Genomic DNA, 16,845 nt, shown 5'->3' with positions numbered 1-16,845 from the left:
TTTAAATAATCATGATATGTTTAATTATTTGACACAATTAAGGTTTTACCACTGAAAAAGGAAAATTAGCAAGGACATCAGAAATTCAACTACCTATCCATCAATGTTCATGGTCATAAGTAAGCATAATGTTAACTTATTGTCTCAAGTACATATCATTCTATTCGGAGCAAGTTCTATTTTTTTTTCTTTATTTATTTAAGCTTGGGATATATTTCAGAGGTTATAAATTATAATTGGTAGGGACAAATATATAGCAAAATAGCAATATTTAGTCCAAACATATGCAATGTTCGGTCATGAAGATATGTACATTTGCTCTTCTCCTTGTTCTAGAATACTGCATTTATAATAAAACTTACAATCTTCTGGTAAGTCCTTGTTAAGCGCAATAGCTTTTGCAAGACGATCAGCCTTATTCAAGTTTTCTATACAAACTTCTGTTCTCCTATAATTCACAAACACATGTCTTTGCACAGAATCAATAGATTACAAAAACATATATATTAAGAATTGAGGTTTAGAAAAAAATTAGTTGTTGACTTTTTGTCTTTGTATAAATATATCTTTTTAAAAAGAGTGTTATTCATAATTTAAATAATATACTTTCTATAAAAGATCTTTAAATTAATTAATTGTGGGATATTTTAGACTTTCACACAGTGGGCAAGCCACCCCTTTAATGTACCAATACTTTACACAATTAAGTGATAATGAACTAATGGAATTAAATTGCTTCATGTTTTCAAAATTCCTTTGTGCAGTTGATTTCTTACTTTTCAGCTTCTGCTCTTTGAAGAATTTCGATAGTACAGTAGCATCCATTGCATTGGCGAAGACACTCAGGTACAATTGAACCGTCTGACAATTTGTACCAAACCCTTAATTTTTCATCTGATGTACCTTTATTGGTTAATGCTGTTCTGCATATTTTGGCATGACCGATCCAAAAATATTTCCCTTCGTCTATGCTTTTAGCAAGAATCGACTTACTCTTGTCGAAATTAATACAAGTTCGAATGCACAGGTAGTCTGCGGTTCCACTAAGCAATTCGCTTTCAGGTAATGGATTTTTGTCTAATGCTAGAAATCTTGGCGTTAGTACTGAAAAGCTAATGTTTCTTTCAAAAAGAAAACTGGTTTTGAAAGTAAAATTGCCACCGTCACTGTCAAATTTGACAAAGACGTCGTTAATCACTATTCCCGATTCTCTTATGACTGCAAATATTGTTTCCATTTGCATAATAGGGATCCATGTGTCCTTATATTCCTGTGAGTCTTGATATTGATCTTGGACACATCTGTCGGTGACAATTCCAAAAGAGGATATTGTATCTCGCATGTGTTTCATACAGAACTTGATGTTTTGTGTTAAGTCAAGAAAATCAACATTTGTTGTTAACAACCCATTTTTCATTTCCGCGGAAATTTGAATTCTTAGAACTTGACCATGGTTAAAAGTGTGACTAAACATGCAAAACTGTTCTGGAAACATGTAGTGTTTTTCCTCACTATCATCAGTGTCAGGTTTATATATTTCAGAATTTATATCAAACTCGGTGTTGAAAGTACTATGAAGGTAACGGCGGACATTACCATGCATCAGTTCTGCCTTTATCTGACTATTTGTCGCACCAGAAGTAAGTACTTTAATGGTATTGATCCATACTGACGTTCTAAGATACACTGCTTTCTGCTTCGGATTTATTTGTTGATATTCGCCAAGTGATGGTTTTTGGTAACCATTTTGCTTGTTTTGAGGATGAGGTAATTTCGTTCTAGCTGAGTATATGCGTTTTTTCCAATAGAGTATTAACTTACTCTTTTCTTTTCTTGATCGTAATTGATCCATATCATTGCTTGTTGTTGGAGGTAAACACATCAACAAATAACGAAGCGGAAGTGTTTTATTCTTTTGGTGTAAAAACTTTATACCGGGTATTATAAATATAATTTCCGATTCTGTAAAATCTTGAACAATGCTGTTCACTAACAATGGTGTCTTAGAAATAATATCGCCAAGAATAATTTCTTTGCATTTACTTCTATATTTCCCTGCGGTTTTGGAAATTGATGTCACATGTGAACATATTGCGCTAATTTCATGTTTTTGGTATGGCGATTGTTTGTCTTTTTCTTTGTTGAGTGCTTGATGAAGAAGTCGTTGAACCACTATATCAATGTATCTCCTAATAGGAGCAGTAAAATGAACATACGGTATCAATCGCAAAGAGGTATGTTGTCCTTTTAACCCTTGGCCTTCCTTACCAGAACAGCGATATTCTGCGTTTAATTGGATGCCTTCCCAATCAGCCAATGCCAAAGCTTGAAAAGGATGCAATTCGTCAGAGCATACTAGTTCAGTAGCTGCTTTTATGTTTCCCTTTCCTATTTCATTGATCAGTTCCTGCCATACCCATCGTTGTAAGGAAACAACGTCGTTGGGTCTTAGCTGAGATTCGATATTTCTTAGGTCGATATACCCACCTTGTAAGGACCGACTACCTTGTAAATGCAAGATAAGATGTGACATCTGTGGATAATTTTCAATCCACTCGTTTATTAAAATATCGGAAGTTGCGTCATGACATCTTAAAGGCACACAGTCGGGAAATGTTTTCAGAAGAAATATAGCAACTACATGATTCGTAAGGACCATAAATTGTTCAACCAAAGCATATGCCTCTGAACAGTTTTCATCGCGTTCTCCCGGTAAATTTACTTCGACCGGTACCGAAAAACGCGCCGCCCCGAGCATTTTCCTTCTTAATGCCTTTGAAATATCATTTAATTTTCCAATTTCTTTTTTTAACGGATGATCTGTTACAGAATCGTTTATTATTTCCTGCGCTTCTTTGTAACTCAGTATATGCTTGCTCCTTATAACACTTTTACAAAACTCTGTTCGTTTAAACAAAAAGTTGTTTTCTTTATCGAAACTAAGAAAAGTGGAAATTGCGAGCTTTTCCTCTCCTTTATTTAAACTACAAATGTTTTGACTTAAAGGCTCTGGAAGAAGATGATGAGGGTTGAGAAATTGTCCGGGGAAAAAGGTTGTCACTCGAAGGAAGGCTTCGTTATCAAGATCACTTCCCATTGGAATGATAGATGCCACATCTGCAATGTGTATTCCCACGACAGTTATTCCATCTGGCATTTCGTTTATGCTTATGGCGTCATCAAACACCTTTGATCCTTCTGGATCAATTGAAAACACGTTTTCAGCTCTCAAATCCCTGCGGCCTTTAAACATGTGTACATCAAACTTCTTGACGATGGTATCAACTTCACATGTAGTCTGAGGTGAATACAAAAACGGTACTTTGAATTGAAGCTTTAAAATATCCATGCAATTTACAAAATTTAAAGTTGATTGATGCACCTTGACAATTGCACCAAGAGGATATTGATCGTCCCAGGCTAAACATACCACATAAAAAAGGTAAGACCTTATAGAATGAATGTTAATTTTCATTGTTTTTGCATCTTCTAGTATCCGTTTACCTCTACTGTATTTGTAGATTGTGACACTAAATTGGTCCTTTTCTCCGGGTTTTTTCAATAGATGAAATTTGGGAACTGTCTTACATAGTGGTTTTGCCTTATCAAATTCATATTCATCAATTTCACAAATAAATACTGGGTAAAGTATTTCGGCACATCTATTCTTTTTTACAACACCAATAACTTTCCCAAACGAACGTCCTGTGTGCTCCCTTTTTAACATCTGAATTCTACATTTTGAAGTTTCCTCTGTGCCTAATATTTCCACGACAACTTCATCGTCAGAAAATGCTTTACCACACTTTGACCTCCCTGAAATATCTATGACAGTACATTCGTTGGTTATTTTGCATTTCGCTGAATGTGAAGCTTCAATTTCAATGAATCCACGTTTATACTTTTTAGTATCGCTTTTAAGCAGTTTTTCTAATTCATCGATATTTTCAATAAAACTATCATAAAAACTGCATTTAGTCTCTTTTCGTCTAAACGTTGAAACAATGTCTGATACGAATTCGTGATCTAAATCAAGACCATTCTTCATAAACATACTATCTTCAGCTATACCTCTGGCAGTCGTTTTGCAGCTTTGCTTGAAATAGTTTTCTTCTTCATCAATTGATTCAGATGAAGCATCGTAGAACTTATTTACTTTTTCGCAAATTTCATCGATGCTATCATAACCTAGGTAACCGGTCTCATGCAACCACTCGTCTATGGGTATGGGTTTTTGCTTCTTTTTCTTTTTTCTGACTTTATGTCGTGCCCCTCGAGAAATGTCTTGTACAGGACTGCTGAATTTGATCTCATATTGCTCAATTTCATCTTTATATATCGGTAGTCTTGTGTTCGGGGGGATATTAAATGTTTCAACATCTAAAACAGTAATGCATTTTGTTATTCGTATCAACAAAGTTAAAGTTGTTTGCTTAAAGATGAAATGCTGTTGTGCTTCCAGCGTCAATATATTTTGGTATAAATTTACTTTTTCACAGTTTGGCATTGTCATGTTACAAGTCAGTATGGCAAGCCAAAGTGGACAAAAATGAGCATTTTCTAATATTAAAAAAATATTTTCGAATATTACAAAATTATTTTCGAATATTACAAAATTATTTTCTAATATTACAAATAAGATTTCTTATATCACAAAACACTTTTTTAATATGAAAAAATCATTCTTTTTTAATTATTAAGAATTCAATTGAATTTCTAATCTTAAAAAACTATTATTGAATATTAGATATTGATTTTCTAATATTAGAAAATGGATTTGTCGAATTCAATGACGATTTTTTAATACTAGAAAATCATTTTGTAATATTACAAAATGTGCGATATTTTATAATATTACTAAATCAGGAATTTGTAATATTAGAAAATGAATTAAATAATATTAGAAAATGAATGTGTAATATTAGAAAATGAATTTGTAATATTAAAAAAATGAATTTGTAATATTAAAAAAGTGACTGTGTAATATTACAAATTCATTTTCTAATATTACAAATTAGATTTCTAATATTAAAAATTCATTTATTACAAAATGTGTGATACTTTATAGCATTACTAAATCAGGAATGTATAATATTAGAAAATGAATTTTTAATATTACAAAATGAATTTCTTATATTAAAAAATATTTTCTAATATTAAAAAAATGATTTTGTAATATTAAAAATTCATTTTCTTATATTACAAAATATTGATATTTTTCCACTTTGGCTTGCCATAAGTAAGAAATATAATATAAATATGGTATTATCATATATGGTTGGATACCGGGTACATACCCGCAAGTAAAACAACTATAAAGAAAATACACAGGAATACCGTATTAGACTTATTGGGATACACCTGATATATTCATGGTGTGATGCAGTATATGGAATATTTGCATACTGACCTGTTGCATTAACATCTTTTGAGTCTTGTAAGTTTTGGTCAAACTGCACCAACTGCAATATAGAAAATTATCATTATTCCTGTCTGTTATTTCATTGGGGGGATTTAAATACTTACAAATATTTAGTTTATGCTTAAGTGCTTCTGTTGAATCGGAGCTGTGACAAAATGACTTCAGTAAAAAAGTCTTTAAACATCTCGTGTATATTTGTTTGTTCGTTTTTTTTAATTTGTTTTGGTCTTTTGTGACATAATGATTTTTACAACATATACGACCCTTTTAGCATTGTTGTTTTGACATTCAGTTAAGTGCTGTAATCTAAGTATTATCTTCAATTTATTGTTGCCAAAAATATATAAGCCTCACCTCACTGTATTCAAGTGTTGACCGTGTCCGCGTGTCCTCTTGACAGCCATCTACTGCGTTTTTAACATCATCATTTCTATATTGAGTGTAAATACATACATGTAAACTGTCTTAACAAACATCATTGCAGTAATTAAACATGTTTTTACACTACAAAATGAAAAGTGTTGCATTGTCACCAGTAGAAATATTGCAAATATTTCCGCATTTTGTTTTGCAAATTGAAAACTTTAATTTAAAGTATAAAAAAGCATTGTTGTTTCTATTATCATTTAAAGTTTAAAAGTTTAAAGATTTTTTACTCAAATGTCTGTATCATGTTACTTGATTGTTTCTTGTAAAGTTGATTGGGATGAAAGCTGGTTATCCTCATAGATCTGGCTTTTCTCTACAGATTCTTGTGGTCGATCCACCTACAAAATTAGTTGTCAGCTTCTTTTATTGTGTTCAATAAGTTCAAACTACATTGATCTGAATTAAGCTATTTTCCTTTAGGTATATGTTTATAGTATGCCTAACCATCATATAAATCTATTCGGTGGTTTTGGTGAATAGCACCAACCTTACTATGTTTCAACCGAAAGCATTTAGTTTGAATTGCTTTCCCCTTTGATTATCGCCCTTTATGCGGATCTAAACAGTTTCTAATTCTTACTATAGATAGACCCCAAAATCTGTTCAGCAGTTTGAGAGGAATTGTGCTTATGAATATTAGTACGTTTTCATCCCCATGCAGTCAGTAGACAAAAGTTTTTTTTCTCAATATACATCTACGTGTGGTTTTCAACCTTAATTGTATGAGACGATCACCTCTAAAAATGTAAAGGAGATAGATGGGGCGATGACTTAAAGCGCAATACATGCAATACAAAAATCAAAGGCAAACAGTAAGTTGATGAGCGACTGACCAGAATATTTCCAACAAACTTAAGTTGCATGCTAAATTTTATATCTTTTTCCTAGTGTTGATAGTCTTTTGTGGGAAAAGTGAAGGTTTAAGAGAAAGAACACGAGCGATGTGTGCAGTAAAACTTTACTCCATCGACAATTAATGACAGGGTAATGAAAATATGAAACATAAAATATTCCAGTAATTTATTTAAGCAGTAACATAGGCATCACCTCTCTGTGGTCAAGTTTTGACCTTGTCTGTGTGTAATCTTGACGTTCAGGTTCTGTGTTTTCAACATTATCTGTATTGTCAAAATCTCTAAATTGGATGGAAATATGTAACCCGTCTTAGTATATAGTTTTGCTAATTCATTGCAATGATGATAAATGAAGTTGTATTGCTAAGTCTTCGTTAAACCACTACAGAAATCAACTGAATTCAAGTTAGATTAAAAGTGTGTTTAAAATAATTGAATATGTCGATATGATGTTGTAGATATACTTGAAATAATGGAACCGTAAACAAATGTTTTGTTTAAAAAAAGAAAAACAAAACAAAACAAAACAAAATGTTTATTTCTACTGTCCTGCTGTGATATTCGATAGGAGTAGGAACCTTTGCACTCCGCCACGGGAGGCTAAATTACCCGACCTTACCCATCTCTCCCTTTTTCTAGTGGCAATCAAAAGTTATCGACCCTATTATCCTTGTGTCCCATCCCATTTTTCATTCCATCATCATTTCATGTTAATTTTGTGATCCATTTCATGTTCATCGCCTGAATATAGCTAAAATACTGCTGCTCGGACGTTAAAGCCCAACAATTAATCAATCAATCTACTGTCCTGCTTATTTGTCCATTGAAACACTTAATGAACATTTTATGATCATTTACAGCTTGAATTTAAATTTTAAACATTCGGCATAAAATTGAGACATGGTATCATGAAAATATGCAATTTCTTTTTTCATTTTTTTCGAAAATAAACCAAAAAAGGGACTAGTTAGGTACAGTGTCCGCACTCATCCATCCAATGCACTTTCTGATTTGATGCTCATACATCTTTATATGTGTAGACACTACAATTAAAATAATTTTTGGCTGAAGAATCTTTAAAGGACTGCTATCTAATATAATATCGTATCTATTATAACAATAACTTAAAAAAGATATTACTTCATTGTTTCTTCTAAAGTTGATGGTGAATGAATCGTGGTATTCTCTAGAATGTGGGTGTTCTCTTGGGCATCTGGTAGGCAATCAAACTACAAAATTGAGACTTATTTTAATGGGCTTACAAAATTATCGGACATTCATTATCCTCATATATATCCCATACCACCAAAAACGAAACTTTGTTTTGTTAAGTCTAAGTTTATCCGAGAAAAGGGAAAATAAAATAAAATAATATAAATTGTTTATTGAAATATTTAAAAAAAAAATGTAATCATCATAATTTTTACAATATGATAAATAAATCATTAAGTTAAGTAAAAAAAATAAAAATAGCGAGGTGATAACAGCATTTGTGACATATTCGGCAGTATACATTTGACTTTTCAATCAAGAAATGTTTGTTCATAAACACCGAAACATTTTAACCCGATTTAGTTGAATTATAAAATATAATTACCTCTTTTTTTACTCTTCTTTTCTTACGTTTCCTTTTGCATTCAAGCTTATGAGAGCAAAAAAACTCAACTTGATAGAATACTTGATCGCACCGTCCACATTTAAACGTATCATGTCCATCTTCTTCGTCTTCTTCATCATCTGCAAATGAGGAAAAGGTATAAACAGTAATGTCAAATTTAAGAAAAATGTCAAATTTCCTGGCTTCGTTACCTTTGAAGAAGAAAGAACTTAAATACATATGCAATTGCAAATTTTTCGCAAACAAAGTGTCCTTCGTTTCTTGACAATTTCAACATAAGGTAATTGTTGAAAGTTGTGCATCCCTTTCAACTTTTTTTGTCAGACTGAAACTCTTGTTTGTTGGGATTTTTTTTTGTTTAAAAGTATGAGTGTGACTACACATCATTTCTCATTGTCACCTTCACTGAAACAAATTTTTCATTTATTAATCTAATATATTTAAACATAAATTGGGTTGTCCCAACTGATATTATAGAAGTATGACAGAAGCAATTGATAAAGTTATATCGATATCATAAAACAATTATTCTTCAGATAATTACATGATAGTATACCTTCAATTCCACTGACTACATCAAATTTAACTTGCAAAGTTGTTTTTCTTTGGTGGATAATAGGACATTTATCAAGCATATTGGAAACAAAATGTTTAACTGCATCTTGAAGTTTTTCCTCTTTTTCCATAACATCTGATTTCATTTTGGCCCACACTACCAGACTTCCCATCTCAGAATATTCGATGGTAATATCTTCTGTATCCAATTGTTGTGGATTTTGACGTATTATTTCATCAGCCGTCTGATACCAATTGTCATCCACATTTGTAAACTCCATTCTCACTAAAAACTCAAATATCTGAGTATCGCTCAACATGCCTACCCTATGTACTGTATTAAGCCCATAATTCTATTTCAGCGGTATACGGATTACAACTAAAATTATCATTTAATACAAAATGCATGTTTGGTGTATGTATAGGAGGCGTGCCTGACACAAAATAAGTATACCCCTGCCATTAACCTTCAAACAAATTTATAACACGATATTTTATTGGAAATAATTATCATCAAGTTTGAAAACTGTTATCCGTGTTAAGTTGATAAAGTAAATACAAGTTTAGTTCAAACGTTTCTCTTTATATAATAACTTATTTATTTTGTTCATTAGTACAAAAGTATTTGACTTCATTTTGCCTAATTCAAAACAGCAAATCATCGAATTCATAATGTAAATACATACCCTGTACGGTTTCAGTTGTCGGCAACGAGTTCTAAAAATATTTTAAATTAAATAAAGTACTTGAAAAAGTGAATATGCAGATTGTTAATAATTTCAGTTTTAAATGCAAATAAATCAAGGCCGCTACAAGTCAATATAATTAGAACTGAAATGTAGAGATAAAAAACATGAGAGATTCAATATTACACTCGATAGAAGTATACCTGTTTTAAGTATAAGTGTTTGTAAGAATCAGTGACAAAATGGGAAAAATCAGAAACATGCATATCAAAAACCCACCGACCTGACAATGTAATAAAGCTCAAGGATGATTTTTGTATTTGAAAAGACACTTTTTTATGTCTGCTTCACTGGCTTTGCTCAGAAATTTTGCGATAGAATGTGGGAAAAAATAAGGTTTCTGACAGGCAGAGTTGTCTGTCCCTGGAAATGGTTATTTTCAACGCATTTCAATGAATGCACCAGCATGATTTAGAAAATATAGTCTTTTTTCCTTGATTCTGCTGGTGAAAATATCAAAATGATGGTTTTTTTCATACCATATTTCATCCGCTGCCTGCTTTTTACAGAGACCGACACTTAAGAGCCAAAAGCTGCAAATTGAAATTCAGGGACTAGAAATAAATTAACCACTTCTACCCAAATCTTTATACCATGATTTAACAACAGAATCTAATATTGTTTATAGTTTAACTCTATAGCTTTTGTTACGTTTATATCGTGAAAGTTATATTTACTTATAAAAAAAAACGAAATTTAAATCGTAAAATGTGCGTCAGCACTAGACTCGGTTTGATAACGTCACTTCAATAATTATTTTTTTTTGTTTTTGCTCAAAGGCCAAAGTGATCGAAATCATTTACACGAAAAAATGCATGGACCTGCTTTTTTTTGTGCTTTCAATTTGAGAAAGTAATGTCACTTTTAATAGAAAACACATAAATAAGAAATAAAGTGTAACGAAACTTACACTCCATTTTACATTTTGCTCAAGCAAGTCATAATGAACCTACTTTAACTAACGCAACAATGTTTAACCTATTGGTACATAAATATTTTTCCAGGTTGCATTCTGTCTCGTTAACAGGATAGATGGTTGCAATTTCTACGGAAACGTTTGAATTTGTGAAATAAAAAACTCTGTCGACGAAGATAAAGTGTGGTCGTTCTTTTGTTTCCGATGCCAGCTAAACGGTAGAGAAATTCAAAAATATGTAAAATAGAAATTGTGTATCTGATAAACTGAGGTTCAAACGAATTTCTGCAATTTGGCACAAAGAGGTTTCCGATGTGTGAAAATCATGTCATCTAGGTGGCTGCGTTATCATTTCATACTTTGTAGAATGTCTCAAATTGTGGATTATTTCACATTGTGTTGACCTGTCCTAGAGCTTGAAGATTTGTCTGGACATTGCATATGAACGTGTTGTTTTTTTTACTGAGTTTGTAAAGACATACTTACTGTGAGATCTGTATTTGTTTTTTCTTTTCGTTTCAATCTTTTTTTGCATTTTTGTCCGCTATAGGCATGTTTTAAGTACTCATCCAAAACAGTAAACTCCATTCCGCACTTACCACATTTATGTATATCAGGTTTATCTATGACGAAGTTGGAAAAAATATATAAAAATATGTTTCTTATTACTGAAAACATAATAAAATTTCGTTTAATTTGGCATAATTTGACAATAATGAAGAAGACTCGTTATACCACCACTATTTAACTGTGTTTTTTAAGAAGCTGTCTATGTAAAATTCAGAAAAAATCCTATGATATGAATGGCACAACATAAACCTATTCCCACTGAGTTGTTTGTTCCCATGTACTTTTGTGTGTATGTCAAATAGTATTTAAAATAAATTGAGCCGACAATGAGTGGTTAAAATGATTTTAAAGTTCCCTAACAAAGCAACCATATTTAGCTCAAAATAAAGATCTCGCTTTTTCAATGCATTTCAAGTCATTTCTCATAAACAAACAATTAACTTTGAGAAAAGGGGCATATATGACATGAAATGAAGGAAAATTTTGAAAACAAAACTTGTCATCTGCAACCCACTACATGGGATTTGCATAGACAACTTCATAGATAAAAAAAAACAGACAGTATCTCATAAATATGTATAATCGATCAGAAGAAATATACCTGATTCAGATTCAGATGAACTTTCACTATCAGAATCGATTGGTGCAACAGATCTATCCAATGGCTCTACTGTGAAAGAGAAAAGGCAATCACAGAAGTATTTAAGTACAAACAAAACCAGAATTCTTTATCCAAAATTCAAATGAATAAACCTCACCTGTGGGGGTCTGTTTGTTTGTTTTGTTTTGCTTTTGTTTTTGTTTTTGTTCGTTTTTGTTTTGTTTTCGCTATATTAAATTTCTGTTTCACCTATCACAAGGAACATACGCAAGTATATTACTAAGCTAATAATACACTGTTGTATTAATTTCAATTTCAAATTGATTTAAAGAAATTCAATACTTCAAAAAATAAACCGTACATACACATACATACAAGAAATGTATTTGTGTAAGTAATAATAATGCTTTGTAAGATATTTAATTTCATGTAATGCTAAATTTTATTATTCAATTTAAAATTTTCTATTGGTCCGTTTATTAAGAAACCGGACGGGTCCATTAAAAGTATGCCCATCTATTGGGACCGGCCTAATTAGGCATATTTGTTGGCAAATTTGAAAATAGTGGTCATGGGGGAAATATAAGTTTCGTAATTTTCATAATGTACCAAAATTATGGTTCGATTTCAAGAAAAAGAAATCAGCCTCAGGTGTTTGTATTTTTTTTTATTACAGAAATACTCATTTGACTAAGTCGTAGAATGCTTTGCAATGCACTCTGTATTGCAGCCCCGATATTGCTATATAATAAGTGATCAACCCCATAATTTTGCTCACTTACTGATTTGAGAGTTTTATTTCTTTCTTCCAGAAATATGATTTTGCAAAGAGATTCATTAGTATCCACTTTTACAAAGATGTGCATAAACGATTATTTCTGGAAGTTATGAGTCTCGTCAATTGAAACATTCAGTCTAATAGGGTAGGTATCAGAGTAAACGCGTTAAATGTGCATTATAAAATAAATTGAAATTAAATAATTATTTTCTTTGCACCTAAAATTTCACACTGTATTTTAAACGGTTTTATATCCCGGCTCATTTATTTTGTTTCGAATGAATTTGTCGTTTTCATGGCAATTATTTTTTCTCTTCTTTTTTATGTTTTTCATGTCTTTTGCCAGCAAATGTGTATGCATTTTGTAAACATCAATCAGTCAGTCAATCAGTAAAGACAGTAAAGCTCAATCGTATTTTTTATGAGTTTAAATGACCAAATGCTTAACAAAATGAATGAAACCCATGGTGAGATAATATTCCAATACGCTTGTGCAGCTCACAGGTATTTATAAATATTTATATCTTCTTTTTGTACGATAATTTTGCTTTCCTTAATTGTCTTGTTCTCTATTATGATCACATAAAAAGCAGGTTACTCTGATTCGTCAGTGACTATTGGTTCATACGCTTCGGAATAATTCAGATGAAAAAAGTCGTCCCTAACATGTTATTTGTTCACTCATGTAGAGGAATCAGAAGGTTAAGTATTGCCTCACCATTTCACTGCACAAAGTCTGGTTTTAATGAGATCTGTCCTGTATTTATGAAACGTACTTCGCCAAAAAGAAGTTCATTTTTGTTTGTTGTAACATTTATCAATGGGCACTATGCAAATATGCTAACGGTCAATAATTTCAAAATGGTAATTAACGAAATCTTTGATTTCGTCACCTGTGTTTTTGTCTATTCGGAACTGCAGTATAAAAGCTTATATCACAATATTCATATTATGATAGCAATACATATTAACCATAAATACAAATAATATTCACCATGTGGTAAATCAAATTGTTCTTCCATTGGTTGATCAGGTCTTTCGCTAACTGGTTTCTGCACTTCTACCGTTACTGCCACCTCCATAGCTAAGAAAACGTTGAAATTCTGATGAAAAAAAAACCTTTACAAAAATGTAACAAATTCATATTTCAAAAGGCCTTTTCTTAGGATTTAAACCCTGTTTAATACTTATTACTTATGGAGTTTTAACGCATTTAATACGTTAAATATTGACCTGTGCAGATTATGTCGTCCGAGGACGACGTCCGAAATCAATGTAATCTTACAGGTCCATATATAATGCATTGACTTTGTGAAAGTCCTTAATTTATATATCACATATGAGATCATGTATTTTGGATATGAACTTGAGTGTTCTGCTTCGTCTGCGGCGCTTCCGCTATGACTTGCTGAGAGTAATTACAGTATGGGACTGTTTATATGCGGATCTTAATTTAGAAGTAAAGCGTAAAAATACCTATAGATAGAAACATAGCGTCAATATCTTCAAAAATAGAAACAAGGCGTCATGTACGTGGAATATACTTTGCATCACGTGATTATAATAACCAATGAACAAAGAAGACTGTTACACCATATGTTATGTAGTCCAATATTTCATCGGTGTTGCCTTTGCTTTTTTATTGGTTTTTAATATTTTTAACACAAAATAGTTTACTCTGTCATTACAAGGTTGTATTTTAGTAAGAATATAATAGCAAAACTGATAGGTGGGATAATTTTTAAACGCCCTAAATACTTGTGTACTTTCTTATTAATTATATCAAGCTATTAAACATTCTTGGAGAAAAAGGAGATGAATCAGAACAAAACGTAGGAAATAATTGTGCCCGTAAACTGTATCGTTAGAATTTGTCACAGCCATCAGTACATTTTTAAGTGTTGGGTATCTTAAGTTCACTAAGTGATGCAGATGTCTAATTGGGGGTCGTAATTAATGTTCTGGATAGTTTTCTTGAAGTATTCAAGCAAAAACTTTCATTTGATATATTAAAATTTTTTCAATACAATTTAGCTGGAAAGGAATCAATGACTTGTGCAACAAAAATGTTTTTTTCAGGGGGTAAATGCATATTTTTTTCTATATACTGGAATACGTTTCATGTATACGCATTAGTTTATATTATTACTATGCATGAAATGGTTCTTTATCTATGTTTACAGTTTTTTCTTACCTTCTTAATCTTAAATTATTTATAATTTAAAATATAAATTATATAACTGAATTCAGTTATTCAATCCCTAAAAACGCTTATAGTTAGATAATTTTATAGTACACGTGTATGATTACTAAGGATTCTAAGTAACGCAAAACGATGTGAGCCAGTGGTGACTACCTTGCCACCATACACAAAAATATTCATTGGTCTAGTTATTCTTTAAAGTTTCTCGGGACAATTTTGCCTCAAGACGTCGCACACAGTTTCGCTGAAAAAATAACGAATAATGTAACTGCTAAATGGGTGTCTTTCAACAATTGGTATATCTCCATACATTACCATTGTACAGTGGGTTGCTGTTATTTCATTTGATCTTTTTTCAATTATTTTTACAACATTTCTTATAAATTGTGTAAAATTTATCTATTGAGTTCTTTACTTAAAATGCTTGTCTGTTTTTTTTTTGTTTTACTCCAATGCATACAATCATGTACAACGAAAATGAAACGACATCATCCACCCATTAATAGTATATTCAAGTTTTATAATAAAGAGCATTTTAGAATGTCTCACAAATCTAATAGACAAGTACCAAACAAGATATTTTGAGGTTTTTAATGCACCTACCTGACCATTGAAAACTTATTTCATTTTACTTTTTGAAATGTTTGGTCGTAAAATTAGGAAGTTGCCAAATTTTTTATAAACGGCATTAGGAAAAAATTAGTATTTCAAAATTAATCAATTTGTTTTGAAAGAAATGTCGAATAAAAAGAAACATTAATTCAAAATTGTACAAAATCGTATGATGCACGTACTAATTAATGAAGGCTTTTTTTTGTAAAACCCACAATTCTTCCATTCCCTTTTGAATCTTTGATGATAGTATTTTTTTCTGTCGCCATGGCACTCCAGACTCCATTGGAAAATCCAACTGTTAGATGAACAGAGAAGTAGCAAATAGGTAGGGGTCCACCGGGAGTAATTAATTTTGTAAGCAACAAAGAGGTAAGGCAATATTCGGCAAATCGAAAGTAAATGCAGCGACCAAAGATAATTTCTTTCATATTAATAAGCAAAATTTCTAATGCATCAAGAAGCATGTTACTTTAACGAAAGATATGTGAAACATTACTGCCCCATTCTCGAAATTTCTTCATGTTTTACCCGAGGTTGCTTTTTTTGGCTTCTTCAAAATTTTGAAAATTGTTTAATGTGATGTCATGCCTTACGAACTGTTATAGCGTTATATAGGACAGGCACTTTCAGGTATTTCATGATTTCACCTAATGGTTTTGAAGATATATGCAAAAAGCATTTCTGACTGACCCCTCTGTTCTATTTTTATTGACGGCAGCCATCTTTTTCAGCGAATAAAAAAACACATTAGTTCTACGCAAAATACGCCATCGAGCCACGCGAGCTAAATGGCAAAATTGCTGTTAGTGCGGTGATGCTGATACACGTAGGTTTTGTTAGACCACTGCTCAATGTCAAATAGAATTTACTGTAAATATTTCATATACCTTGAGTGTCACCAGATATCCCACACTTGTCCTTTAAATCTTGGATAACATGAAAAACGAATTGATTTTTTATATCATGGACATTTTGTCTTGGTATAAATGGTTCATCTAATTCTCCGATTCTTTTTCGCTTGTTTTTGTGTCTCTCTGAAAAGGAAAGAAAAACAATATACAAGTATATTCCATTGCATTACGCAATATTTATGGAGACATAACTGATGGACATTCAAAAAGTCATATACGAAGTTTAAGATTTGGTAATCTCTTTTAAAGAAAGCATTTAATTGTGAATTCAAGACCTAGAAAACAAGTGTTTTTATTAGAAAATTATTATTCCAAATTACGTAATCAAGTTCCACATATCAAAAGAATTATTCCAGGACTTCAACTTAGCCAACATTTATTCCATTCTATATTTATTTCATTCTATAAAATTTTCACGTCTGAAAAGTATTTAATAACCCATTAAAATCTAAATTTGTTTTCTCAATCAATGTCTTCTAATACATACCTTTCATCAAGTGATTGACGAAATGGTTCTGTTGTTGCAAGCAAGTTTCAACCATGTCTTCTGCAATATCATTTCGGGATTCCTTCATGAAAACAAATTTAGTTTAGTGTTAAGCGTTACTGCTGTTTGCTTTATTGTTC

General features: G+C 31.6%; 1 protein-coding gene across 3 annotated transcripts in view; it reads right to left on the bottom strand.

Annotated features, from left to right (window-relative positions):
* LOC148614476 (3'-5' exoribonuclease HELZ2-like) overlaps nucleotides 1-16,845 on the bottom strand; it is a 41,354-nt gene that overhangs the window by 13,344 nt on the left and 11,165 nt on the right. For all 3 annotated transcript variants that reach the window (XR_015923666.1, XM_088588566.1, XM_088588567.1), the window contains exons 3-17: nucleotides 16,706-16,787; nucleotides 16,195-16,341; nucleotides 13,484-13,573; nucleotides 11,712-11,780; nucleotides 11,027-11,163; nucleotides 9,565-9,595; nucleotides 8,880-9,164; nucleotides 8,303-8,442; nucleotides 7,846-7,934; nucleotides 6,899-6,986; nucleotides 6,101-6,189; nucleotides 5,777-5,852; nucleotides 5,411-5,462; nucleotides 777-4,380; nucleotides 363-448 (exon numbers count right to left, since the gene is read on the bottom strand). Coding sequence is in view for 2 of the 3 variants with exons in the window: in XM_088588566.1 (XP_088444692.1) it covers nucleotides 363-448; nucleotides 777-4,380; nucleotides 5,411-5,462; nucleotides 5,777-5,852; nucleotides 6,101-6,189; nucleotides 6,899-6,986; nucleotides 7,846-7,934; nucleotides 8,303-8,442; nucleotides 8,880-9,164; nucleotides 9,565-9,595; nucleotides 11,027-11,163; nucleotides 11,712-11,780; nucleotides 13,484-13,573; nucleotides 16,195-16,341; nucleotides 16,706-16,787 (5,065 nt within the window). In the remaining variant the exon portion in view is untranslated. The remainder of the gene's footprint in view (nucleotides 1-362; nucleotides 449-776; nucleotides 4,381-5,410; nucleotides 5,463-5,776; nucleotides 5,853-6,100; nucleotides 6,190-6,898; nucleotides 6,987-7,845; nucleotides 7,935-8,302; nucleotides 8,443-8,879; nucleotides 9,165-9,564; nucleotides 9,596-11,026; nucleotides 11,164-11,711; nucleotides 11,781-13,483; nucleotides 13,574-16,194; nucleotides 16,342-16,705; nucleotides 16,788-16,845) is intronic.

This window comes from Perna viridis, chromosome 6, assembly GCF_037379345.1.
Source record: "Perna viridis isolate PV_CMFRI_1.1 ecotype Kerala chromosome 6, ASM3737934v1, whole genome shotgun sequence".
NCBI classification, from domain to species: domain Eukaryota; kingdom Metazoa; phylum Mollusca; class Bivalvia; order Mytilida; family Mytilidae; genus Perna; species Perna viridis.
Note: the sequence above shows the minus strand (reverse complement) of the source record. Positions and strands in the feature narration are given on the sequence as shown.